This window comes from Myxozyma melibiosi, assembly GCF_037950935.1.
Source record: "Myxozyma melibiosi strain Phaff 52-87 chromosome Unknown BZA70scaffold_1, whole genome shotgun sequence".
Taxonomy (NCBI): Eukaryota; Fungi; Ascomycota; class Lipomycetes; order Lipomycetales; family Lipomycetaceae; genus Myxozyma; species Myxozyma melibiosi.
Window position 1 is genome coordinate 3,638,286 of NW_027042915.1, and position 15,182 is coordinate 3,653,467.

Sequence of the window (15,182 nt, forward strand, 5' to 3'; positions counted from 1 at the left end):
CTCTAAGCCACTCTGTCCCCCCGCGCTCCTCAACAGTCCGGGTGATCCCCAACATGGCTGTCGTGCCTGCAAGCGGCAGAGCGGCGGCTTCTTCGAAACTCAGACTCGCGGGCTTGGGCGATAGATCCGACGCGTCGCAGACGACAAACTCTTGAAATGTGCCTCTGTATTTGTCCGGAAGACGCGCAAATACGGCGTCCCCGTACGAGAACCGCGTTACTCCCGCCCCGACGTCTTCCACCACGCCGCTCATATCATACCCAATCGGCGACGGAAATCTACACCGTTAGCTCGTGATTCCATTTCCCTCCTCAAAAACTCTTCACACCCCGCAATCAAACACATACTCATCCTTCGTCAAAGCCTTCATCATCCCTGCCGCCCGCTTGACATCAACCGGATTAACGGAGGCAGCAAACACCTTCACCACCACCTCCGTTGGCTTCGAAACCACTGGCTTCGGCGCTGTCCGGAATAGAAAGTTCTCGGGCGTCGTGTACGCTGGATACACCAGCTGCCGCATCGTCGCCGGCATCTCTTTTCTTCCTGCAGGAGTTGCAAGGTGTCGAGCAGTTGTGGATGATTATGCGGGGAATCGTAGGCTCCGGGCTACCGGAGTTCACTCAAACTCTATTAGACGAGACCGAGATGTCTATCGATAACGAATGATTGTATTGTTCTGATAAAAAATCACCAATTGTTTAATTAAGAGACAACATATACAAAACTAAAGAAGAAAACATCGATATATATACAGAAAACAGAAGCCACGAAAATAACCCAAAAAAAGCATAGACATGTACGCAGATATCAGAATGATCACGCAGCGAGCATACTCGGACTACCAATCCGAACAACCATCTTCCCCGTATACCCCTTCGCCTCCTTCACCTTCGTAAACACCTCCTTCACCTTCTCCTCGTCGCTAAACTGCGCCACTTCCGCGATAATCACACTGATCTTGCCGTCCAGGTACATCTGCGAGATTCTCTCGAGCTGCTTGGCGTCCGTGTGCAGAAGCTCGCCTCGGACGCCGACGCCGTATCGGCCTGCGCGGAAGCACATCACCTTGTTGATCGCGGACGCAGCGTAGAGAATTAATCTCGGTGCTCCAGGGATCTCCTCCCTCAACACTTCGGTGGGAGGCACGACCATCAACGACGAGATCTCTCCGCCTTTCTTCATCGTGTGAAGGAACGTAAGCGGAGATCCGAGCGTGTCAAACAGGTAATCCACACTCTGTGCCTCGACAGCCTTCGTCGGATCTTCCTTTCGATAGTCGATAATCTGATCAACAACCCCTTCACCCAGCAACTTAGGCACCAGCGGCACCTTGGCCGTGGAAACCGTGCAAATAACCTTCCCGGCCCCGTACACGTTCTTCGCAAGCTGACACGCCGCTGCGCCCGCACCACTGAGCCCGCTCAGCACAAGCACGGTCTTGCCCTTAAACCACGCCGCGCCCTCGGGTTTCTTCTTGGCCACGTTCTCGAAGCATTGCAGCGCCGTCAAGCTCACGAGCGGCAGCGCGGCCGCGTCTTCATACGACATCTTTGACGGCTTCGCTGTCAGGTCTGAGGCTGCGCAGACGAGGTATTCTTGGAATGTACCGCGGTAGGTGTCTGGAAGGCGCGCGTAGACTGCCGTGCCGGGTTGCAGTGTCGTCACATCTGATCCGACGCTCTCGACCACGCCAGAGACGTCATATCCGATCGGAGACGGGAATCTATCATAGATCCAGTTAGCAAATGCTGTTTCTTCTTCCAACAATGCGCAAAAAGAATACATACGGATCCTTCATAAGTATCTTTACATCTCCATGCGCGCGCTTGACATCGATCGGATTCACGCTTGCGGCAATCACCTTCACCAGCACCTCGTCGGGCTTCTTAATCTCCGGCTTGCTCGTCTGGCGGAACTCGTACTTGTCCGGCGTGGTGTAGGTCGGGTAGACCAACTGCTTCATAGTCGACGCCATGTTCCTTAATCTCTTGCTGCTGCTGAACAAACTGATCTGCGTCGCTGGATTTTATAATCTTTCATTCATCGCGACCGTTTGTCCATCGGCCGCTTAAGTTCAGCCGACGCCGATCCTCTAAATTTAATAGCGTTTGGGACTAACGTCATTACTTTACCCAATCCGGAAATATCAAACAATCAGATTCAGCTTTTTTTAATAGCTAGCAGTACAATAGAACGCGACATTTGGAGATGTAAAAATCCAGCAAGAAATCAAATAACTGATAAAAGAAGAAGAAACAAACCCAGTCTATCAACGATAAACGATAAACGAAAGCAAAGATAGATAACGAGAAATGAAAAAAAAATCCGGATTCGATGCAGTCCGCCGCCCTCGACAATAACAAATTGAAAATATAAAGAAACGAAAGAAATCCTGCCTGTTGCCAACCGTTTTGTACCCATATTCTTTCCCTTGCATTCCTTCCTGTTTCCGCCCGTGATATTTCCTTGCTATGCTTTCCTCATCCTGATGTGTGATGCATCTCAATCCTCAATGACCTCGGCAAAGTCGGCAACCTTGCCCTCCTTCGCCCACGGGTTGCCTCTGTTCATCCCGCACTGCTCAAAGTTGACATACTCCAGCGTCTGGCTCAGGATCTCGTGCTCGAGAATCCGCTTCGCAACCACTTTGCTCACCCAGACGAGGCCCTTCATGCTCAGCTGCCTGAGCTCTCGCAGCTCGAGAATCGCGCTCACGAGCTCCCGCTGCGCCACAACCTGCACTGTCTCGTCCGTGCGCCAGGTATACGACTTGGGCACGTCGCTCACAAACAGCAGGTTGGTGAACGCGGTAGGCTTATACTTGCGCGAGGTGACGTAGTAGTCCGCCGCGAGCGGCAGGTTCGACAAGTCGATCGACTTGAGCTTCGGGCACGCGCGCAGGACGTGCAAGATCGCGCCGATGGGCACGTCGCGCGAGAGCGAGTACTGCTTCAGCAGCGGCGACTGCAGCGGATGCTGACCGCTCGGCACCGGCGTCTCCTCTTGTTGTTGTTTTTCAGCAACAGCAGGCGCCGGCGCTTTCTTGGCCTCCGGTTCCTGGATCTGCGGCCGGGAGATTGATTGGTGGTGGCGGTGACGGTGGCTGTGCTTCGGTCTCGACGACGACGACGAAAAACTCAGCGACGCACGCCGCATCGACGGTTTCTGAGGCTGCGGCTGCGGCTGTGATTCGGTCTGCGGCACCGGAGGCGTCTGCAGTGCGTCGGTCGTGTTGGCTCGCTTGCGCTTGGTGTTGGCGTTGGTGTTGGTGGTAGGGGTCGTGGTGTGGTGATGGTGGTGGTGGTGGTGATGATGGTGGTGGTGGTGCTTGCGAGTCCAGTACAACGGCTCCGAGCGATACTTCCAGTCGCGCCAGCCAGCGAGGACGACGTCTCCCTGGAGGCCGATCTCGACGTTCGACAGATCGAGGTCGTGCACGTAGGACGCGAGCGTGCGGTCGTGCGTGATGACGCTGACAAACTGCGCGAAGCGGTACGTAGACTTGAACACCGGGTTCTGGTAGAGAAAGACGTAGCTCGAGCAGGCGAGGTTCTTGCAGGTCAAAACACAGGCCAGTAGTTCCTTCTGCGGCAAGAACGAGCAGATCTCGTCCAGGATCTCGAGCGGGAGCGAGTCCAGCGTCGGCGTGCGATGCTTGGGCACGAGTGCGCGCCGCGCCGACAGGTTCGATCTGAACGATCTGATGGACGCACCCGAGGACGAGACCGCGGGCTTGCTGTGCACGAGCGGCATCGGCGGCGGCAGGACTGATCTCGTGCCGGCGGCGGGCTTCTTCGGGGTCGCAGACGAAGTGGTCTGAGCCTGTGAGCGCAGCGGCATGAACGGATCTACCTCGTCTTCGGAGTCGGAGGAGTCAGAGGACGAGTCCGAGGCCGAGTCTGAAGAGGACGAGTTTGCGACGACGCTGGCGGGGGGCTCGTTGAAATCGAGCAGCGAGCGGTAAGAGACGGTCGCCGGGCGCTCAAATAAAGAAGCGGAGGAGTTTGCGGACGAGCAGGAGTCGCTCGAGCGCGAGGCCGGGGCGGGCGAGGGCGGCTTGGCTGGCGTTGACGCCGCATCTAGAACTGAGAGTTCGGCGGTGATGCTGAGCTCGTCGGCGAAGAGCTGGTAGAAGGCGGCGCGGGCGTTTGCGCGGGAGTTGGGAGGGAGGTGGGTGGAGTAGCTGGAGGAGGTCAGGGACTGGCGAGGGAAGTGGTCGGGGGTGGAGAGGTGTCTGCGCTGCGGGGAGGGGTCGTAGAAGTGCAGGGCATTTGAGCGGGAGGAGAGGTAGAGCGGACTGGCGCGGCGATCAGAGCGCATGGAGAAGAACGAGAAGAAGGAGGAGAAAGAGAAGAAGAGGACGAGGCAGCTGCTCGGAGGAGGACAACAACAGAGAAAGGTGAGAAGAGGAAGAGAAGAGCGAAGGAGGAGGGACGCGGACGAGCAGGCGGATCGCGCCTGCTGCGCCAAGCTTGGCAATAAACACGAGGCCCTCGTCGGGTGTCAGTGCAGCTCGTTACCCCGGAAACCGATAAGCAGCGGCTGCGATTAACCCCATTTAGTAGTTGAGTGCTTATCCTGCTGATAGTTGTGTTGATATTTGTTCTGTTGCTGCTATTACTTCTACTTCTACTGCTTCTTCTTCTTCTTCTTCTTCTTCTTCTTCTACTCCTCTGACATCTCACTCTTTCACTACCCACCAGATCTCACTCACCACCGTATCCCCGATTAGCAAGCGTCAAGTGACAACGTGCACCGGCCAGCTCACACGCCTTCCGCTTGCAGACACACTAAGCCGGCGTCTGCGTATACGCCGCCGTCACGTTCAAACCCCTGGCTCGATTGAATGAAATGAAACATCAGAGCTTAGCTGGTCTGAGCAGGAGCTAAAGTTGTCACTGTATGTCATATATTACAAATGTTTCTATATACTATTCTTCATATACATATACTATTCTTCATATACATACACTCTCTTCACATTCACTCATGTATCCTTGTATACAAAACTCATAGCAAAGCAAATCACATAGCGCCTCGCTGACCCATATCATCATAATTACAGTCTGCCACACGCGTTAGCTCATCCTCACAACGCACTTAAAACACTGCACTCACCTAAGCACTCATCCCATCTCACAATATAAAATCACCATGACCAAATTCTCCAAACCCCTCAAAGAAATGCCCGCTTAGGTTACTAAAGAAATCCTCAAACGGCTGCGGCATCGCGCCCCCGTTCTCGCCCGTGCCCGTGCCCGCGCCCGCATCGCTCACGACCCCGTACGGCGCCATCATCCCGTTCGGCACAACAGACATATTGCTCTTCTCCGGCTCGTTCAGCATCGGCGGCGCGGCGGCATGGTACGGGCCCACGTTCGCGAGCTGGAAGACGGGAGGTAAAGGCTGCTGCTGCATCTGCGGAGGCGGCGGCGCGAGCTGTTGGTCTTGCTCGGCTGGCGCTTGCTCTTGTTGTTGCTGCGCGAGTTGCGCGACGGATGGGGGTTGTGCGGTCGTGGGATCTGTGAACCCGGAGGAGAGTTGCAGGCCTTTTGGTTGTCGTACGGCAGGGAGGCCAAGCAGATTTTGTCGCTGTGTGAGGATGTCTTGGATGTGGAGGGAGTGTAGTTGTTGCTGCTGTTGCTGTTCTTGTTGCTGTTGCTGCTGCTGCTGTTGTTGCTGCTGCTGTTGATGTTGTTGCTGCTGCTGCTCGTGCTCCTGCTGTATCTCCTCCTGCCGACTAACCTGCGCTTCCTGCTCCATCCGCGCCGCCTGCGACCGTCCACTCTGCTGCTGCATCTGCGCCTGCTGCGCAACGCCATTAAACCACGCCATCCCCGGCGCGTCGATAATATCCCCGAGCCCAAGCGACCGCGTCGTCTTGAGCATCATCTTGTAGATATCCCGCGACTGCTCCCAGATCGCCGCAAACTCCCCCATCACCCGCATCAAGTCCGACGCGCTCTGCAGGATCTGGCTCGTGAAGTGGTCCTGGCTTAACGCCTCGATTATCAACTGCCGTCGCCTTTCCCCGTCCTGTCTCCGCGGCGCGCCTCCTGCGCCTGCCCCGCCGTTCGCACTTCCGAAGCCGGCTCGACCGCTGCCGTTACTACTAGACCCACCACCGCTGCTCCGGCTCGCGACCGGACTCGTACTTCCCGGCTGCGCGTCCGACGACGACTTCGCGGCCGCCTGCCTGGCGCGGAAGTACTTTGCCATCGCGGCAATGCACGCGTCATACAGCAAAAACATGTCCATCACGATCGCATGGCTGACCCACGGCGGCAGAAATCCGGACTTCTTCACCGTCTTGAGCGTCGCGAGCGCGTCCGTGAACGCCTGGACGGACTCGAGAAAGCGCGTGCTGAAGTTTAGCATGAAGCGGTCGACTTTGAACGCCTTGTGCTTGTGCGGGAGGAACGGCGAGTATATCATCGACCGGGTGAACTCGAGCAGCACGTTGCGGAAGAGGTTGGCTTCGGTGTTGTCGGAACTGCCGTAGGATGTAGACTGCTGCTGCTGCTGATGCTGTTGATACGGCTGCTGCTGCTGCTGCTGCTGCTGCTGCTGCTGCTGCGCGGAAGAAGACTGCTCGCGCGTCCAATCGCTCGCGATCTGCTGCAACTTTGAATCGAGCGTCTCGGCAAGATAAAACGACGCCGACGCATCGGTCTGCTTGCGCAGCTGGATGCCGCTCGCCTGGTACAGCGTCCGATTGACTTCGAGCAGCACAGAGCTGATCTCGACCGTCTTGATAAACGCCTTGAGCTCGTTCGCGACCTTTGCGCGTTCCTGCGGACTCGCGTAATTCGCGGCGTTGCTCGTCACGAGCGGAATCAGCTCCGCCACGGTCGGCAGCGGGATGTTGTAGTACTCCGACAACACCTGCGGGATGCCGTTGAACCGCATCGTCGTCCACGCGTCGCGCACGACGATCGTCGCCCAGATGCTTTTCCGCAGCGCGCACTCCCAGTTCGGGATATCCCAGTCCGAGCAGTCGATGTGCAGCCGCAGCTCGATCGCCCCCGCGACGATGGCGGCGTGCGGCATGAGAATGCCCCGGTCGGTCGCCGCGTCAGCGATGATTGAGAACGCCTGGATCGAGTCGATCGACGGCAGCAGGAGCTTGTACGAGTACCGCGCAAGCAGGTGGTGCACCATCTTTGACTGCAGCGCGCGCGCGTCCTCGAGACTCAGGTTGGGACTGTAGATTGCGGCCGCGGCCATGATGGCGAGCAGCAGCATGGGCGATTCCTTGCCGTCGGCGTAGGCGGCCATGAAGTGCTGGCGGTAGACGACCGGCTGCACCGAGTTCATGTCCTCAAAGTAGATGTTGAGCAGGGACTCGGAGTACTGCGCGCGCCACTCGATCAGCTGCAGATCGTCGGGCGGGACCGAGACCGAGCTATACTTTGACGCCGCGGCCTCGTCGTTTGCGAACGAGAGCGCGTAGACGGAGCGGCCGGGGGACTCGCACAGCGAGCGGAAGAGCGGGCGCGAGTTTGCGGTCGTGACGGAGAGCGAGTGGTGGTTGTTTTCGAGGTCGATCATGCTCCGGAAGAGGTCTGGGCAGACGAACGAGAGCGAGAGGTAGACCGAGTACTGCTCGCAGGGCGAGATGGTGGCCTGCATCATTGCCTCGGGCACGTGGATTGCAGTCGAGACTGGTGCTGGGTTGCGCACCGCATCGGCAGAGAGCCATTCGGGTCGATTACTAGTGCTCGAGCTCATGTCGTTGCTACTGCTCCCGGCGGCGGCAGTATTTGACCGAAACGCAGAAGCTGTCGAGCCACCGTTGACGAGCGCCGAGTTGGAGCTCGAAGCAGCGGCGACCGCCAGCGCGCTCATGCCACCGTGATCGTCGCGGCCGGCGGGGGTCGCCGACATGCGCAGGCGCTGACGATCGCTGGCCTGATTTTCGTCAGCGTCCGAGAGCTCGCGCTTCGCGCCCAGGATCTGCGACTCGTGCAGTGTTCTATCGTGTCTGTTTTGTGCGCCAGACGAGGATGAGACAGCGGCAGAGGTCGACGACGAGGCCTGGATGGCTGTCGAGTTTGCGGCCGCCGTGCTCGACGACGACGACGACGTCGGCTCAAAATGTTCTTCGACGCGGAATTTCTTGGACACGCGCTTTTTGCGGGGCGCGATGTGGCAGATGAAGCCCTTCTTTGCGCAGCGCACGCAGGCGCCCGAGCCGTCGGACACGCACTTGATCTTGTGTCGCTGGCATTGGGTGCACGCGCGCTGGCTGGCGGTGGTGGTCTGCGGCGGGCTGATTGAGTCTGCGGGTTTGCGGTGCTGCTGCTGTTGTTGTTGTTGTTGGTGTTGCTGCTGATGGTGCTGCTGGGAGGCCGAGTCGGCGGAGGGGGTGTGGGAGCGGGTTATTGTGGGCGAAGGGTCGTCGCCGTTGAGGTCGCTGACATCGTCAGCGGGCGACGGGGACGAGCTCGGAGATTGGGCGGCGGTGTCGGGAGGGAGCAAGGCGGCGGAGGAGGAGGCCGGGGAGGGTTTCGAGACGGCGCGGGGCTCGGAGCGGAGAGCAGAGGTCGGCATGGCAACGTTTCCCAGTCCAGGGCGATGCTGGTCGGGGTAGTGCTGCATGTGCATGGAGGTGTGCGTATCAGCTTGTTCAGCAGCTGATGCGGTAGATGATGCGGTGAATGGTGCGGTAGATGATGTGTAGAGGAAGAATCAGAAGAAGAAGAAGAAGAAGAATAAAGAGACAGAAGACCGGGAAGAGCAAGTCCGAGGAGAAGGTGAGTCTGGGGTGAATATCGGGAAGCGTCTTCTTTATTCAACGTCGATGAGATGGAACTCCGGTGTTTTGCGGTTTCGCCGAGGCGTCGGCATTTAGTCGATTACTAATTGAATGAGTGCCTTGTAGTGCTCGCTGTTATTTCGGATTGATCTATTCCACAGCACGAAAATAGGAAAAAGACAGTAAGATATATAGAATGGAATAAGAACAAACAAAGAAGAAACAAGACAAAAGACAGGAAATCTGTTTATCTCACGATCTTGGCCTGGTTTTCGGTGGCATCGGGGTCGGTTTTGGATTACGTGAGAAATTAGATGAGCAGATTTGCCGGGCATGGACCCTGATGTTTTGTTCTTATTGTCTTGTTCTTATTGTCTGTTATTGTTCTTTGTGTTTATCAACTGTGTATCAACTGTTTTACTACTGCTTATTGCTTTACTATTAATCCAACTGTCTTCAACTCTGCGGTGGCTGCTCTCTGCGATCTGCTCTCTGCGAGCTCTGTGCTGCTCCGTGTCGCAACCGCAACTTCCTCTTCCTCTTCCTCTTCCTCCTCTTCCTCTTAAATCAACCTTCACCCTGTGCTGCTGTCTACTCTGCAGAGTCTTCTGGTCATTCAACTATGGGCTCTAAACTCCTCAAGCTGTTTCTGCGGAAATCTCAGGGTAGTTGTGATGGTGCTGGTAATGAGATGCTGGCGGAGGAGTCAGGGTTGAGTCCTGAATGCGTTCTTGATGATCAGTCGCAGCAGCTATTACAGCAACAACTACAGCAACAGCAGCAACTACAGGAACTACAACTACAAGAACAACTACAGCAGCAACAACAACAGCAGCAGCAACAACTAGAACCACAACTACAGCCACAACTACAACTACAACCGCAACCCCACCACCATCCAGAAGAACAACCAGACCACGCCGAGGAAATCGCGACAGTGCTGCTCTGCGAGAGCCTCCAGCGGCAACTAACCCCGGAAGAACTCGACTGCATCCTCGACCACACGCCTCTGGACTCGTCGGTATCCTCGAGCTTGTCGTCGAGCGAGAGCACTGACTAGGAAGGACCAGATACATACATAATAGACTCTTTACACTGCTTCGTTCTGTTTTAGAGTACAAATATCAGTAGATTATACAAGAAGATCACGTCTCCGTGCTTATACTCAACACAGCAGGAGCTATACTGTATACTATACAGCTGTCCACTGCTCTGTCTGAAGCTGAGCTGATCTATCGCCCTCTTACTTACCACGCACAACCCACCCTCCTCACACCACCCCCCTTCCCCATCCCCTTCTCTCCCCCCTCTGCTTTCTCTGCTCTCTGCTCTCTGCTCTTTATGTCTTCAAGCCGCGAATGGCTCTGAGCTGTCTCGGTCGCGCTCGCCGGCGTAGCAGTGATCCCGATTCATCAACGAACTCAGACACAGACACGCGTCTCGCCCGCCTGAGCAGGTATCTCTGTCTAGCATCCGCATCCCCCGAGCCTGATCCGACACCTCCGCTCACCTCTTTTTTCTACGACGAGGATATCTCCTCCGACGTCTCCTCCGACGTCTCCTTGAACACCCCCTCGGGAACTCTTCAAACATCACCACCCCCCTCCCCAGCCGCCCGCCGCGTGGTCGAATGGAGCGCAGTGCACGGCGACCTCTCAGACATGCACCCGCACGACTGGCTCGCCGTGGGCTCCGCCGGCCGCGACATCTTCGGCTCGCTCGTGACGAAAGACGGCACGCGGATCCCGCGCGCAAACGCGGACTACCAGTATCGCCGGACTATGCCGGTGCGGGTCGAGAGCGAGGATGTGCTGTCGGCAAAGGTGGGGGGAGGGAGGGCGAAGTCGACGACGGCGGTGGATGTGTTGTTGCTTGGGAGACAGCAGCGGCAGGTGGTGCTGGGGATGAGCGGTGGGAGTCCTGGGAGGACGAGCGTGAGCACCAGCACGAGCACAAACAGTAGCGGTAGCGGTAGCGGTAGTCTGTACTCGTCAGCGTCGTCGTCGGTGGGAGCATCATCGGAGTATGTTGCGCTGCAGATGAAGCCGATGGTGGTCGGGACTACTATATCGCGGGAGTTACAAGAGAGCAAAGGCGGCAGTCCGCTGCGGACGAGGTCGTTTGTCGCCGAGACGCAGCGAGAGCCGCGGTCGTTTGTCTCTCAGGCGCAGAGGGAGAGGATGGGAGTGTATGAGGGGAGTTGGTCGCGATAGGTGGTTGGGATTGCTTGCGGGTTATGATATGGTTAGTTACTGGATCAGGTAATTAGGGTGACAGGGATCATCGGTCGACGGGCCCCTGTCTTGATGAGGAGGTGATGGGGCATTTTTAGTTTAGTTGTATAAATAGTAGTGCTTAATAACTAAGAACTGATTAATTAGTAGGCAACCAGTAGATCTTGATCTATGAGAGGGAGTGGAGGGAGAGCGCGTCCCCTATTCCGCTGGTGAGTGCCGGTGAGTGCCGCATCGGGAAGTAGCAATATATTGGCGATAGGCGAAAGTTAGGCTCCGAGTGGGCCAGATCCGGCACAAAAGTTGTCTTATCGATTGGACGAGGAGATAGAGGAGAGGAGAGGGATATAGGAGAGCAGGAGATAGAGGAGATAGAGGAGATGTGCTGGGGTGGTGATGTGAGATGGGGTATTGCAGAGTAGGAGGTGTATTATGACATGAAGAAGAGAATGGTAGACAAGATTAAGTAGATAGGAAGTAAGTACAATACAATAATAGGAAGAGAATAGAGAAAGAACATAGAAAAGAAAGAAAGATAAAGATAAAGATAAAGAAGAGAAGAAGAGAGAAAGAAGGAGATCGGCTCGTCCTACATTAACCACCTGCCCCCTTCCTCTCCTCCTCTCCTCTCTCTTTTATCTCTCTGTTTGATCTATCTCTTTACAATCACACTCTTTACTTTTCTTCTTCTCTTTCTTTCTTATATTCTCTCGTTTGATATACACATTCATTCATTTCACTCATTCATCATTCATTCACTCATTCAGCGGATTTCCTAAACGGGAAATCGAGCAGATCACGCACTCTCTATCTCAACCATCCTGCTCTCTACTATCTACTATCTCTACTATTTGTTCTTATTTTTCCGTCCCTTCTGCTTTTTCTTGAACTACACGTGTAGTTGAAAGAGGATCGCAGTGCAGTGCAGTGCACATCGCGCAGCTATCACGCGTTCAGCAGAGGATAGGTGTCAGGGAGACTGGGGTATTCATACAATCAGAGGTTTATAGATATCAGAGGTTTATAGATATCAGTGGTTTACAGAAGGACTTAAGGGCAGATCAGAAGGAAGATATAAGATAGATTTGGAGGAATTGGCAGACGCGTACGCGTGATTGAGGATAGCAGGCTTGGTTGATTTGGGTCAGACAGACATAGACAGCAGCAGCAGCAGCAAGAGCGATAGACAGCAACAACAGCACACACATGGACGCAAACTACGTCCTAAGCTGTCCTCTACCCGAACTGTACGGGCCAGACCGGCTGTTCTACGGAGGGTTTATAAACATGTCGCAGCTTCCGGATGAGCTGCGGGAGGAGGATGAGGTGGAGGGGGCAGGGAAAGAGAAGACGAAGGGAGGAGGGGCTAGGGGGTGGTTTTCGGGGCTGCTGGCGAGGAGGAAAGAAGAAAGGGAGAGAGAAGAGAGAGAAGAGAGAAAACAGAAAGAGAAGGAAGAAGAACAGAAAAGAGAAGGAGAAGGAGTGAATGAAGACAGACTAGAGAGAAGAGCAAGGGTGTGATGAAGATGGAGTCAGACAATAAGGCAAAACTAGGAAGAACTAGTACGGATCGAAAGAACGAGATGCCGGGACTGGGGATGGCGTACGCTGGTCTTGAGATGGTGTACCTTGATGTGTCTTCAGTCTATATACACACTATACAACTACTGAGTGTATATACTAATACTAATACTAATATCGGTATCTAGTATACTCTTATATACTCATATCTCGGTATACGCAACAGAATAGAATAGTAGAAGTAGAAGCAGGAGAAGAGACACTGTGGACTACGACGGATCGGTTGGTGACCGTTGCGGTGGACCCAGCACTGCGTCTGCGTACACGTCCACGCCTACGCTCATGATCGTGTGTAATTTACTCTGCTGTGTTCTAGATATGAGTGGGTGTGGGATGATGTATATGTGTTGTATATGTGTATATGTATATATTCTGTCTATTATCTTTATCTGTTCTCTGTATTCTGTTCTATCAACAACAGCACACACAACAGCTCTAAGAGGAAGCTCAGAAGGTGTACGCAGGTCCGTACGCGGATTGATCGGCCCGTTCGCCGTCCGCCGAGTTGGCTTCAGTCGCGTCCTGCTGGTTGCTGATATATCCCCTTCTGTTCTCCTCTTCTCTGCTCTCTTCTCTATCTTCTCTACTCTACTATACTACATCTACTACTCTACATGTACACCTCCTCCGTCCCCGTCTCTGCTCGACGGCTGATCCGGCTCCAGCGCGATGCCGGAAGACAGCTCACTCCGGCTGAGCTCAAGAAAGTAGAGGACTATCGTGAACGCGAGCGTGAGCGCATAATGCTCATGCGCTGCCGTCGTCGTCGTCGGCCTACCTCTGCCACTGCCTCTGTTTCAAAGCCTGATCAGGTTGAGAGGGCTGAGGGAGCTGAGAGAGCAAGAGCAGAGGTCAAGACCCTTCCTCCCTCTCCACCGTCTGCTCCATCGATCCCCACCTCTGCTCTCTGCCCGACCTCTACTCACAGCCCCACCCACAGTCCAAACCGAAGCTACTACGACGACGCGAGCGACAACTTTTCCGACAACGACAACGACAACGACAACGACAACGACAACGACGAGCGCCCGATCGTGCTGCCTCCTATCCGCAAGCGACTCGGCAAGCTCATGGAGATCTCTGCCGACCGCAAGAAGCTCACGCTCGAGCTGCTGCCTACCTCTGCTGCTGCTGATTGGGGGATGGCGTATGCGCGCACACCGCGGGATCGGTATGGGAGTAGTGGAGTGAACAGTGGGACATACGCAGGGTACTATCAGGACCAGCGCAACAATGCGTTTCCATGGTTCCTACTCCCTCCGATATCGCGATAATCAATGTAACAACACATGTTCTTAATCATACTTATCGCAATAATTAGCAATAATAAACAATAATAAGCAATAATAAACAATGAAACAAGCAGTAAATACACAAGTCATAACACAGCAAACAGAGTTGGAAATAAGATTTTCAAACTGAGCCCGCGCTCAGAACCCCGAACGCCTCTTTCTTAGTCGAGAGCATTTACTCTGCTTGCGGGGATCTTGCATTATTGTTCTTTTGTTTGTTGTTGTTGTTGTTGTTGTTGTTGTTGTTGTTGTTGTTGTTGTTGTTGTTCTTCTTCTTATTGTTGTTGTGAAAAGAAGAGAAGAAGAAGAGGAAAGGGGAAAAGAAAGAAAGAAGAAAACGGAACAAGACATTTTCACTCCTCCGCATCCTCAGCTTCACTGCATTTGATCATCTCATCCTCACCTCCCTTCCAGACTTTTACTCAAAATGGTGCGTATCCACTTCTTCTACACTACTGCTCTCTATAATATCCACGTTAACACACCTCCAGGCCACAGTGGCAAACACCCTACAAACCACCCACCCGACCTCCTCATCAGAGACCGGCCTCCCGCCCTCCTGGGAAATCCGTCTCTCTCGCTCGCACAACATCCCATACTACTTCAACCCGGCCACGCACGAGTCGACCTGGGAACCGCCACTGGGCACCGACGCCGACAGACTGAAGGTCTACATGGCCGAGCACCACAGCTACATCCTGCCGGTCGCCGCGCTGCAGCAGCACCAGCTCGCGCAGCCGTCCAAGATCCGCGCGTCGCACCTGCTCATCAAGCACGCGGGCTCGCGCCGGCCGAGCTCGTGGAAGGAGAAAGTGATTACGCGGACAGAGCAGGAGGCGTACGAGATCCTGCGCCAGCACGAGCAGCGCATCCGCAGCGGGCAGGCCACGCTGGCCGAGCTCGCGGTCGCGGAGTCGGACTGCTCGTCTGCGCGCAAGGGAGGCGATTTGGGAATGTTTGGGCCGGGCGAGATGCAGAAGGAGTTTGAGGAGGCGACGTTTGCGCTCAAGGTGGGTGAGATGAGTGGGATTGTGAAGACTGCGAGCGGTCTGCACTTGATTGAGCGGACTGCTTGATGTGTGTGTATGTTTATTCAGTGTATTGGCGCCCTGTTTGGCTATTTCTTTTGTTTATGTGTTTATGTTATGTTATGTGATCAAAATGTGTTGTTCTCTTTACTCTCTTACTCTCTTACTCTCTTACTCTCTTACTCTCTTACTCTCTATACTCCTTCTAATCCCTTACATAAACCATCTGCAATCCGGCCGCCGCGCAAGGGCTCAAACTCCGCGAAGGACTTTATCTGCGCACTGC

At 54.8% G+C, this 15,182-nt stretch overlaps 6 protein-coding genes across 6 annotated transcripts; 3 read left to right on the forward strand and 3 right to left on the reverse strand.

Moving 5' to 3' along the window:
* Positions 1–677: 677 nt before the first annotated feature.
* On the reverse strand, positions 678–2,117 carry BZA70DRAFT_51949 (alcohol dehydrogenase). The gene is made up of 2 exons (XM_064915176.1): positions 1,791–2,117; positions 678–1,726 (listed from the first exon to the last, which is right to left on the reverse strand). The coding sequence occupies exons 1-2, from the start codon at positions 1,976–1,978 to the stop codon at positions 820–822; spliced, it is 1,095 nt and encodes a 364-aa protein (XP_064771534.1). The 5' UTR covers positions 1,979–2,117; the 3' UTR covers positions 678–819.
* A 1-nt stretch (position 2,118) lies between these two features.
* On the reverse strand, positions 2,119–4,731 carry BZA70DRAFT_52039 (uncharacterized protein). Its single transcript, XM_064915178.1, has one exon. The coding sequence runs from the start codon at positions 4,321–4,323 to the stop codon at positions 2,506–2,508; it is 1,818 nt and encodes a 605-aa protein (XP_064771535.1). The 5' UTR covers positions 4,324–4,731; the 3' UTR covers positions 2,119–2,505.
* BZA70DRAFT_51947 (uncharacterized protein) lies at positions 4,706–9,019 on the reverse strand. Its single transcript, XM_064915175.1, has 2 exons — positions 5,122–9,019; positions 4,706–5,069 (listed from the first exon to the last, which is right to left on the reverse strand). Exon 1 carries the CDS (start codon positions 8,608–8,610, stop codon positions 5,140–5,142), a length of 3,471 nt encoding a protein of 1,156 aa, XP_064771536.1. The 5' UTR covers positions 8,611–9,019; the 3' UTR covers positions 4,706–5,069; positions 5,122–5,139.
* A 1,100-nt stretch (positions 9,020–10,119) lies between these two features.
* Positions 10,120–10,974, forward strand: BZA70DRAFT_287807 (uncharacterized protein; the record flags this gene model as incomplete). The annotated part of the gene is made up of 1 exon (XM_064913985.1): positions 10,120–10,974. The coding sequence occupies one exon, from the start codon at positions 10,120–10,122 to the stop codon at positions 10,972–10,974; it is 855 nt and encodes a 284-aa protein (XP_064771537.1).
* A 1,913-nt stretch (positions 10,975–12,887) lies between these two features.
* BZA70DRAFT_273899 (uncharacterized protein) lies at positions 12,888–14,134 on the forward strand. The gene has a single exon (XM_064911910.1). The coding sequence runs from the start codon at positions 13,191–13,193 to the stop codon at positions 13,848–13,850; it is 660 nt and encodes a 219-aa protein (XP_064771538.1). The 5' UTR covers positions 12,888–13,190; the 3' UTR covers positions 13,851–14,134.
* BZA70DRAFT_273900 (peptidyl-prolyl cis-trans isomerase ssp-1) lies at positions 14,113–15,095 on the forward strand. The gene is made up of 2 exons (XM_064911911.1): positions 14,113–14,297; positions 14,359–15,095. Coding segments are annotated over exons 1-2 (588 nt in total). The 5' UTR covers positions 14,113–14,295; the 3' UTR covers positions 14,945–15,095.
* The last annotated feature ends 87 nt before the right edge of the window (positions 15,096–15,182 follow it).